The 11,916-nt window shown below is 47.3% G+C and overlaps 1 protein-coding gene across 1 annotated transcript; it reads left to right on the top strand.

The window, feature by feature from the left end:
- Window positions 1-1,662: 1,662 nt before the first annotated feature.
- LOC146049409 (fibrinogen-like protein 1) lies at window positions 1,663-11,530 on the top strand. The gene is made up of 7 exons (XM_083165937.1): window positions 1,663-1,952; window positions 3,897-3,975; window positions 6,986-7,010; window positions 7,828-7,919; window positions 8,595-8,715; window positions 9,767-9,952; window positions 10,358-11,530. Exons 2-7 carry the CDS (start codon window positions 3,907-3,909, stop codon window positions 10,657-10,659), a joined length of 795 nt encoding a protein of 264 aa, XP_083022063.1. The 5' UTR covers window positions 1,663-1,952; window positions 3,897-3,906; the 3' UTR covers window positions 10,660-11,530.
- Window positions 11,531-11,916: the final 386 nt, after the last annotated feature.

Below are 11,916 nucleotides of genomic sequence, written 5' to 3'. Positions count from 1 at the left end.
TGGATTTTGAGAAAGATGGAAATGGTCACATAGCTATCCTAACACGTCTTAAGTGGCTCAGTCGACCTGAACACTGTTTGGCCTTGAAGTCAAGTTAGGAGTAGAGCAAGGCCTGGTGTATAAACGTCACCCTCAGTGACAGATCCCCATGTACAGCGGCCAGCCCGAGCTTGACACTACTAACCTATTCCAGTCAGCCGCCTCGCACACACGGTTACCACATGGAATCCAGCAGTAGTAGCGACCAATCACACACTTCCATTGCTCCCATCCGCTACTACCAGCGCGGATCGCCAGCTGCGTGACGTCCCAGTCCCAGCATTTCCCAGCACCAACCCCGCAGCTCCGGCTACGTGAGCTGATTGAAGGGAGAGTGACGTCACACAAGTTCCACAACTCCATCTGGATGCACGCCCTGATTGGCTGCTTCTCCATGCAGTAGTAGTGCAAGCCGTCAGACGTCCGGCATGATGTAGGAGTCACAGAGCTTCTGGTAGCTCTCATGCATCTCATGGGACACACTGCCCCTGCGTGCTATCTCCTCAGCAGACTGCAGGCCAGGATCTCAAAAAAAGAAGCGAGAAAAAAAGGTGAAGGCTGGCGGCGGCTGCGCGGGCCACATGACGAGGTCTGGCGGGCCGAATTTGGCCCACGGGCCCTGTGTTTGACACCCATGCAATAGATGAACAATCCCTGACACGTGTCAGTGACTTTTCTTTACCAAGTACAGTATCTCTTACTAACTGCTTTGGGGCTCATCTACATTTGGATATAAGTCATTTAAAAAGATTCCTATCCGATATAGCAGCACACACCCACGCTTCTAGGGGCCACATTCACAATCTCTCTATATATGGAACTAGACACACCCTGTGGGTGGAGCTTGACACGCCCCCTAATTGGGGCGCTGTGCAAAATTCTACTACCAACCAGTGCTGTCTTTCCCATTGGGCTTAATGGGCAGTTGCCCTGGGGCCCAGGGATTGTGGGAAAGACGGCACTGCCACAGAGGGCTGCTGCTGCAGCAGCGGGTGGTGAGCAGCGTGGTCAAAGCAGCAGTGATCCGGGCAGAGGCGGCTGGGAGATTGTACCACTATTTGCCGGGTGGTGGGGTGGGTAGCGCTGCTGATTTTTAAAGCATATTGAAAAGACTGGGCGGACGGTGATTAGCTGAAACTCTCCACCAATCAGCGTCCGGCCAGTCCTTTCAATATGCTTTCAAATTCAGCAGCGCTTCCTACCCCGCCACCCAGCAAATAGCGCTACAAGCTCCCAGCCGCCGCTGCCAGGATCCCAGCTGTCCAGACACGCTTCTGCATATAGGTGGGGGTGTGTGTATGAGGGCGTGCAAAATATTTTACCCAGATGCCAACGCTGAAGTTAAGACGGCCCTTCTTCTAACTATAATCCCTCTGAAACTAGTGTCCAAAAGTAGGCAAGTAGGGTGCACATGGTTTTGTCCTTTTAGAGAGAGAATTTGCTTTTGCGAGTGAACCAGAATCAGGCCACTGCCAGACAGAACTATATCATCATATTAATTTAATTATAATGACATTTTCAGACTAATTAAATCTATTAAAAAAACATAATTCATGCATATATTGGTATACGTTTTTTGAGAGATGGGTGGAATAGTGTTATAATTACAGAGAAGGTAGCGCACAGTGACAGCATAGTAATTATTATGTTAATGTTACAGGTGTAACAGAACTAACTGGTTTTAGGCTCCTCCCCTTTACCTTGGTGCTGCATGATGGGAGCGTACGGACGGGTTGTGTCTTGTATGGAGTTTCGCCATGTGTTCTATTATTGCTGTTCAATATTGGGCAAGAAGTTTGTGAATGTGACAGACCAGTTCTAGCCTCCACCCTAACACATGGGGCCGCACTATATAATGGGAAATCCGGGAAGTATTGGGTCGTACACTGGAGTGAAATAGCCAGGTCATTGTGGTAAGTTGGTCATGCTTGAACATCGGTCTCTGTCTCTCTGTCTCTCTGTCTGTCTGTCTGTCTGTCTGTCTGTCTGTCTCTCTCTCTGGGCGGGATGTATCAATATTCACTTTTCTGTAGTGAAGTGGACTCCGTTTTTTCGCGCTTTTTTCGCGATTGTTTTGCGATGATTTTCGCGTTATTTACGATGATTTTATGCATATCTTTGGTCCGAGCTAATGTGGACCTCTCCCGAAATCTTTTTGTTTTTCTTTTTTTGTGCGCATGCGCAGATGCGTCCTGCTGCTGGCTGGGTTTCCCCGGCTCGCAGCGCTCAGCTTGACTTGCTGGCGAACTGCAGTTGTGACAGTTCAATTATTAAAGTATAATGTATTTTTACAGTGTGTTATTTACCTTATGAAAACAGGTTGTGCTGTGGGATGTATTTTACTTGTTGTATGGGAGGCAAGATTGGTTCTTTTTTGGAAGGTGTGAGGCACAGATCATCAGGGCTAGGCAAGAGGCAGTGTGCCTCACACCTCACTGCCTCTTGCCTAGCCCTGATGATCTGTGCCTCACACCTTCCAAAAAAGAACCAATCTTGCCTCCCATACAAGTAAAATACATCCCACAGCACAACCTGTTTTCATAAGGTAAATAACACACTGTAAAAATACATTATACTTTAATAATTGAACTGTCACAACTGCAGTTCGCCAGCAATATAAGGCGAATTATATAGAAGAGAAGCTGAGCGCTGCGAGTGTTAATACATCACACAGCGCTTCAGCTACAATGCTGTCCAATGGGAGGATGTTTCGCGCCGGAAACTCCGCGATACTTCAACCCGGCGGAGTTTTTTCAACAATAGAAAACGAAAACTTTATTAATACATAAAGCGAACAAGGGACCAACGCGAAAACGGGATGTCAACGCCACGGTAAGCGTTGATACATCCCGCCCTCTGTCTGTCTGTCTGTCTGTGTGTCTCTCTGTCTGTGTGTCTCTCTGTCTGTGTGTCTCTCTGTCTGTGTGTCTCTCTGTCTGTGTGTCTCTCTGTCTGTGTGTCTCTCTGTCTGTCTGTCTCTCTGTCTGTCTGTCTGTCTGTCTGTCTGTCTGTCTGTCTCTCTGTCTGTCTGTGTGTGTGTCTGTGTGTCTCTGTCTGTCTGTCTGTCTGTGTGTCTGTCTGTCTCTGTCTATCTCTGTCATTAATGTTTAATAAACAGTTTTAAATTGTAATTTATATTTAAAATGCTGATTAGATTGTATAGCAGTTACTGTCAATGGAAGATTTATTTTAATTTAGCCACTGTTATGTGTGTCAATGTTTTCAATTTCTTTTATTGGGTGCTATTAAAATTTTAAAATTAAATTTTTTACAAATTTCTTGTAAACCATCAAAACATTTACTTGCCCAACATTTTCCCAGTGGTGTATTTATAATGGGTACAAGGTGGGCGATGTACACGGGCACCACCACACCATACGCCCTGCACACATTTCTTCAATACTTACCATCAGCAGCAGTGGTGCTCCAGAAATCCACAGGAAAATGGAGTACATGTAATGTAGGCTGCCATTTTCCTGGAGACCTGCCCATTTGCGTTAGTGACCCCAGTGCTCCGAGGTTACTGAGCTCCTGGCTAGGGAGAAGGGGACACTAGCATGCAAGGTGATGTGTGCGCTGACCTGCATGAGGACGCAAATAGGAGAAATCTTACAATCGAATGAGTTCTCTGGCCTTCACTCTGAAAAAAGCTGGGCAGTCCCTTGCGTCCGCCTCCTTCCTACCCACCATTAAGTGAACACCCCAACGCCAAAGGCCTTTTTATTTTCTGGGGTCTGGGCGCAAATTCAGACCTGAGCAATCACTACTGAATCACCCCCTTAGTACACCCTTAAATGTAACTAAAATATTTAAAATGTTATCATAAATATGCTATTAATATAAATTATCATTCCCAGGTGTGTAAAAATGGGGAACATCGAGCTCTACATCGGCGTGATGCTGCTCAGTCTGTACTGGCGTCAGGTCCTGTCAGAGGTAGGGAAGGGGTTGGCAGCGCCGTACATAGGACACACATTAGTACAATACAGGGGACACAGAACATTACAGTGACTGAGGCACTACAACAGCACAGGTAACAGCAGCGCAATGCTCAGTACACAATACAGCAGTGACGTGCAGGCAGGGGAGGCAGTGCCTCCCCTGTAATTGATAAAAAAAGCATAAAAATATATTTATAACACATATACTGTGTAATAAATATCTTTGTATTTTTTGCAATAAATTATGAGGTGAAACACTGTGTGGGGAGGCTGTAAGGCAGCGGGAGCTGTGCCTCCCGCTGAACAATGAAAACAGCGGGGGGCAGGGCTAAGCTATGGGGAGAAAAAGCGGCTGCAAAGCCCATTTAAAATCAATGGGGAAGCGGCATATACACATCTGCCTCAGTGACAGGGAACCCTGCAGCGCCATCCTTCCCCTCCCTCCCCGCTGGGGAACCCTGCAGCAGTTGTCCTTCCCCTCCCTCCCCGCTGGGGAACCCTGCAGCGGCTGTCCTTCCCCTCCCTCCCCGCTGGGGAACCCTGCAGCGCCATCCTTCCCCTCCCTCCCCGCTGGGGAACCCTGCAGCAGTTGTCCTTCCCCTCCCTCCCCGCTGGGGAACCCTGCAGCGGCTGTCCTTCCCCTCCCTCCCCGCTGGGGAACCCTGCAGCGCCATCCTTCCCCTCCCTCCCCGCTGGGGAACCCTGCAGCAGTTGTCCTTCCCCTCCCTCCCCGCTGGGGAACCCTGCAGCGGCTGTCCTTCCCCTCCCTCCCCGCTGGGGAACCCTGCAGCGGCGTCGTTCCCCTCCCTCCCCGCTGGGGAACCCTGCAGCGGCTGTCCTTCCCCTCCCTCCCCGCTGGGGAACCCTGCAGCGGCTGTCCTTCCCCTCCCTCCCCGCTGGGGAACCCTGCAGCGGCTGTCGTTCCCCTCCCTCCCCGCTGGGGAACCCTGCAGCGGCTGTCCTTCCCCTCCCTCCCCGCTGGGGAACCCTGCAGCGGCTGTCCTTCCCCTCCCTCCCCGCTGGGGAACCCTGCAGCGGCTGTCCTTCCCCTCCCTCCCCGCTGGGGAACCCTGCAGCGGCTGTCGTTCCCCTCCCTCCCCGCTGGGGAACCCTGCAGCGGCTGTCCTTCCCCTCCCTCCCCGCTGGGGAACCCTGCAGCGGCTGTCGTTCCCCTCCCTCCCCGCTGGGGAACCCTGCAGCGGCTGTCCTTCCCCTCCCTCCCCGCTGGGGAACCCTGCAGCGGCTGTCGTTCCCCTCCCTCCCCGCTGGGGAACCCTGCAGCGGCTGTCGTTCCCCTCCCTCCCCGCTGGGGAACCCTGCAGCGGCTGTCCTTCCCCTCCCTCCCCGCTGGGGAACCCTGCAGCGGCTGTCCTTCCCCTCCCTCCCCGCTGGGGAACCCTGCAGCGGCTGTCCTTCCCTACTTTGGTCACTGCTTAAGGGACTCTTACCAAGCTCTGGCTTCTCCCATTACTCAAAAGCACTGGAAGCCAGGGTGATGGGGCTCAGCGCACCTGCAGCCCCTGTCATGGCTGTTGTAGGCAGGTGAGGAGCAGACCCGGCATTACAGCATGGCTGTCCCCGGCTGACTACCTAACCTGCCTCTACACATCACTTTGTGAGGAGTGCTGATGCCAGGAAACCACACATCTGGAGGAACAGGCCCAGCCACATTCAAGCCTAAAAATGGTAAATCATAATGTGATATGGGCTTTACAGTGTGCGGCATAATGTGTAAGGGGCATTACATTGTTATTGGTAAAATTATGTGGCCACGTCCCTTCTCCATGAAGCCACACCCTTAAAATTTTGGTGTGCACCTTCCTTGTTTTCACTATTGGGGGGGGGGGCACCAATTCCCTTTCCGGTGCAGGGCACCAAAATGTCTAGTCAGGACTCGTTCCCATTTTGCAAAAGCGCCTGCCTCACCTTGTCAGTAACCTCACCGCACGTCACTGCAGTACAGCTGGGATGTAGGGAAGAAGAGGAGGTGTCCGTGTACTACCAGGGGCAGCACTGTACATAGGGCACACATCGGTGCAATACAAGGGACATAGAACATTACAGTGACTGAGACACTACAGCAGCACAATGCTCAGTACACAATACAACTGGGAAGTAGGCAGAGCCGGCCCTAGCCTAAATGACGCCCTAGGCAAGATTTTGGCTGGTGCCCCCTAGCACCGCCACTAGTTCCGCCTCTGACCCTGCTCCCCTTTCCCAGCACCATCAACCCTCATCATAGCAATCATCATTTTGGTGCTCCTACCTGCAATATTTTAAATACAAACCGTGCACACATTCGGTGCGCAGCCCAAACAGGGGTGTGTTCTTGCTGGGAAGGGGCATGGCCACACAATAGTACCCCCAATTCAAATTATGCCACACAGTAGTGCAACTTTATTTACATTATATCATGCGATGGTGTCCCTTATTCACGTTACATCACACAGTAGTACACATGCCTGTTACACATATGTTGCACATTATTAATGCCCTTATACACATGACACGCATAATGCCCCTTACACATATGCCTTTTTTTGCTGAAAATTTGTCTTATTTGCATTGTTATGTGACCAGGACACAGAAGGCTTCCAATGATTAAAATGATATGCGGCATGCCTATATTCTGTGTACGACTGTACCTGCATACATATGCAGATGCAGCCTCACTCACACACAGAATATAGGCATGCTGCATATCATTTTAATCAGCAGAAGCTGCTGGTGCCGGCTCTGGAATTAGGGAAGCAGAGGCGGTGTCCGTGTAGTATGGGGGGTAGCTTGTTGGTAGAGATTACAAGTAAAAAGAGATGGCGGTATAGACAGTCGCTGAGGAGGTGAGAACAGGAGGGAGGAGGGCCCTGCTCCAAATACATTTGAAAGAAATCAATGTAAAACAATATATTTTTCTTATACTGACAAAACTCCTGTAAGTTTATTTCAGTTAGATACGTATATGAATAGTGTGTAACTAATGACATATGCGGCTTTTCATTCTACAGGCTCCGGGAATACAGACGGCGGAAGGTAATGTCATTAGTTTAATAGTTATTTATATTTGTAAATAGCCTTGTCTGTCTGTCTCTGTGTGTCTGTCTGTCTGTCTCTGTGTGTCTGTCTGTCTGTCTGTCTCTGTGTGTCTGTCTGTCTCTGTGTGTCTGTCTGTCTGTCTCTGTGTCTCTGTCTCTGTCTGTCTCTGTGTCTCTGTCTGTCTGTCTCTGTGTCTCTGTCTGTCTGTCTCTGTGTCTCTGTGTCTCTGTCTCTGTGTCTCTGTCTGTCTGTCTGTCTGTCTCTGTGTCTCTGTCTGTGATCATTTTGAGTGGAAAGTGAGAGCAGTATTGTAGATGTTACATGAGATGATATAATTGATGCTGGATATCCCGGGCATCGCTTTATGGTAAAACCATTGGATATATAATATATTAATATGTTTTGCATTGTTGAATCTTAGATCTTTATATAGAGTTATTACATCTTGTTATGCCATAATAGAAACACTTTGGCACCAGGGCAGCGGATTCCAGAGGCTGAGGAAATGATGGTTGGCATTAGTTGGTAAAGCTGGGTTCACAGCTTTGCGACCATTAACATGATTGGGTGAACGCTTCTGATGAGCCGGGTGCGGGATCCCCGATCTCTTGTGAGCCCCGCTCCACTGTGCTAGAGATATCCCAGTGGGTACAGGCTGCTGAGGGATCAGATAAATATTAGTGAGCTGGGGTTAGCCAGATGCGAAGTAGGCATCAAGTTGGTCGGGCCAGATAATTTGTGAGGACCTAGCAATGACCCTGCACCCGTCTGTAATAAAACAAGTCAGTATAAGTGTTCTCGCCTTGTTCCGTAGGATGTGACTGTTCAGATATCTGGAAAAGAAACACAGCCTCAGCCAGTGGCATCTACACTATAAAACCAAAGGGCGCTGACTCCTCTTTTCAGGTGAGACCACCCACTAAGCCTGTGTGAGGACTAAAAGAACAAGTTTTACACTAAAGGGTAACAAATAATCAATACACCCACATATACACACTGTGCACACAATTGTGCGGGTATATATGTACTGTAGGTCTCACTGGATAGGAACAGCGGTGAAAGCAAGGGAAGGGAAGTCTCAGAGACTGCAGATTTATTCTAGGGCGTATACTGAGAAGGGGAGGAGCTGTGACCAGTTCTGCATGGGTGGGGCCAGAGCTACTTATACCTCCATGCTCTCTCACTCCCATTGTCTACATCAATACATAAAATAGAATAATTGCAGATTTTTTTAGAAAAATTAGGAAAAAAAATTTAAGCTTATGATCTATGGCCGGCTGTCTGGGCAGCTAAGTAGCTGGTCATTCTACCATGTTGTTTTATACCTATTTCCAATTGTAAAGCACAATGGAACCTGCTGTGCTATATAAGAACCCGTTACCGAATAGTAATAAATAATAATGCTGTAATAGAACTGATCAATCCTCTATTAAGGCCATGTGCTTATGTTTCCTCCATCGTTTTGGGGAATAATCTGGGATGAAACAGCCTCTTCTGGTTACAGTAAAGGTTCTCTCCGACAATATCTCCTGCAAGTAATTGCAATATATAAATCCTAACAACATTGTGCTCCCCCTGCAGGTGTTCTGTGAAATGACAGCGACTGGTGGTTGGACCCTTATACAGAAACACAATGGAGAGGATGGGTTGTCCTTTGACAAAATGTGGGATGACTATGAAAATGGATTTGGAAGGCGTGAGGGTAAATCACTTGTGATGTGACATTATCCATGCAACGGTACTCACTAATACACATTATCCGTGCAACGGTACTCACTAATACACATTATCCGTGCAACGGTACTCACTAATACACATTATCCATGCAACGGTACTCACTACTACACATTATCCGTGCAATGGTACTCACTAATACACATTATCCGTGCAATGGTACTCACTAATACACATTATCCGTGCAATGGTACTCACTAATACACATTATCCGTGCAATGGTACTCACTAATACACATTATCCGTGCAACGGTACTCACTACTACACATTATCCGTGCAACGGTACTCACTACTACACATTATCCGTGCAACGGTACTCACTACTACACATTATACATGCAACGGTACTTACTAATACACATTATCCGTGCAACGGTACTCACTAATACACATTATCCGTGCAACGGTACTCACTAATACACATTATCCGTGCAACGGTACTCAGTAATACACATTATCCGTGCAACGGTACTCACTAATACACATTATCCGTGCAACGGTACTCAGTAATACACATTATCCGTGCAACGGTACTCACTAATACACATTATCCGTGCAACGGTACTCAGTAATACACATTATACGTGCAACGGTACTCACTAATACACATTATCCGTGCAACGGTACTCAGTAATACACATTATCCGTGCAACGGTACTCACTAATACACATTATCCGTGCAACGGTACTCACTAATACACATTATCCGTGCAACGGTACTCACTAATACACATTATCCGTGCAACGGTACTCACTAATACACATTATCTACTGACTAATACACATTATCTACTCACTAATACACATTATCCGTGCAACGGTACTCACTAATACACATTATCCATGCAACGGTACTGGCTAATGCGCGTTATCCGTGCAGCGGTACTGGCTAATGCGCGTTATCCGTGCAGCGGTACTGGCTAATGCGCGTTATCCGTCCAACCAATCAGACTACGTTATTTGTATAACAGCTCTCATACGTGGTCTCCATAGTGATTGGTTGCATCTTTTGCTATAGGAGAACACTGGCTGGGTCTCAAGCACGTTCATCGTCTGACGCATCAGGAGCACAGGCCCGGAATGCTGCACATCAGCATCGGGGACTATGCTGGCAATGAAGCTTATGCTGAGTACAGTCCCTTCAGCGTTGGGGATGCAGAAGACTTCTACCGGCTCTCAGCAGGAGACTATTCTGGCACAGCCGGTAAGTGGCCAAAGAGTAGCCATTATTCCTGGCTGATACAATGTTACCATATGTAGAAAGGGTGGAGACTAGATTACGGGAGGGCATTTCCCCATATATAATAACCAGATGATGTGACCAGATACAACCAGGCAAAGGTTTAGTGGATGGAACATTTTACCCTTTTCACTTCAGGAGTTGAAATCTGAGAAATCCCTGCTTGGTGGGTAGCTGCAAATATGTCACATTTTCCAGAGCACATTGGTGATGCATTGTAAATGGCAGGTAGACGTTTTGATACATTTCTGAAGACCTGTAATTTGGTATATGGTGTGTCCTGCTCAGACAACGGCATTCTGGAAATAGGAAAGTCACCCTTCTGCTATTAATGTTTAGATAAATAGTATAATATTCATCCTATTGCAGGAGATGGTTTCCATGGAGATATCGGAACTAAAGGGACCAATCAGCATGGCTGTTACTTCAGCACTCAGGACCAGCCTCATGATAACTGCCATCCCAGCTGCCGTTTTGCTGACATGATGTTTGTAAGCTGCAGCAGCTATTACAGAGCTGGATGGTGGTATAACGCCTGTGGGTCAGCAAACCTGAATGGTGCCTGGCACAGTCCATCAAATATCAATGGTTGGGCGTCAGCGGTGTCTTGGCCGACGTGGAGGCCCAACGAGTCCCTGAAATTCAGCAAAATGTATCTGATATTCAATTAGTGAGAAAAATATCATTACTGTAGATTTACCCTGTATAATATCCGGCGTATCACTATACTGTATATTTTCCTGCGTATCACTATACTGTATATTGTCCAGTGTATGATTATATTGTATATTGTCCAGTGTATGATTATATTGTCCAGTGTATGATTAGGCTGTCCTACATATCACTATACTATATATTGTCCAATGTATGATTATATTGTCCTGCATATCACTATTCTGTATATTGTCCAACGTATGATTATATTGTCCTGCGTATCACTATACTGTATATTGTCCAATGTATGATTATATTGTCCTGCGTATCACTACACTGTATATTGTCCAACGTATGATTATGTTGTCCTGCGTATCACTATACTGTATATAGGGCCTTATTCGAGTTCACTCTTTCTGACAAAATCCTTCTTAGATGGACAAAACCATGTGCACTGCAGGTGGGGCAGATGTAACTTGTGCAGAAAGAGTTAGATTTGGGTGGGGTTTTACTTCAAAGTGAGATATATATTGCAGTATAAAAATAAAGCAGCCAGTATTTTCCCTGCACAGAAACAAAATAACTCACCCAAATCTAATTTTCTCTGCACATTTTACATCTGCCCCCCTGCAGTGCACATGGTTTTGTCCATCTAAGAATGATTGAACTAGAATAAACAGAACAGAGTGAACTAGAATAAGGCCCATTGTCCAACGTATGATTATATTGTCCTGCGTATCACTATACTGTATATTGTCCAATGTATGATTATATTGTCCTGCGTATCACTATACTGTATATTGTCCTGTGTATGGTTATATTGTATATTATCCTGTGTATACTTTGTTCAATACAGAAAATACTACAAAAAAAGGGTACTTGTGTATTATAGCGGCGCCCATCGCATCGCATACCATAAGGCATGCGATGCGACGCGATATTGTACAATGTCATACAATTTTTAAATTGTATGGCATACAATGCCATACAATGCGATGCGATTAAAAATTGTATAAGCACCCTAATGGGTGCTTACAATGTTAAATGCACCCCCCCACTATAAACGTGAACCCGAAGCGTGGCGAGCGGCGGCGGTACGCGTCTTCCGACCTTTTCATACCCCCACTATCCACTTCGGCGTGGAGTTGAGAATAGAAAGTGTGGCGAGCGCAGTGAGCCCGAAGCGTGGCGAGCGCAGCAGGGGGCCGTGGATACCTTCACAGGTATCGGCGTCCCCTCGCGGGCTTCACAGGTATCCGTGTCCGCTCGCTACG

The sequence above is a fragment of the Crinia signifera genome, chromosome 12 (genome assembly GCF_055691185.1).
Source record: "Crinia signifera chromosome 12, ASM5569118v1, whole genome shotgun sequence".
Lineage (NCBI taxonomy): Eukaryota > Metazoa > Chordata > Amphibia > Anura > Myobatrachidae > Crinia > Crinia signifera.
The sequence above is the reverse complement of the archived record's forward strand: the minus strand, read 5'-3'. Positions and strand labels throughout refer to the sequence as shown.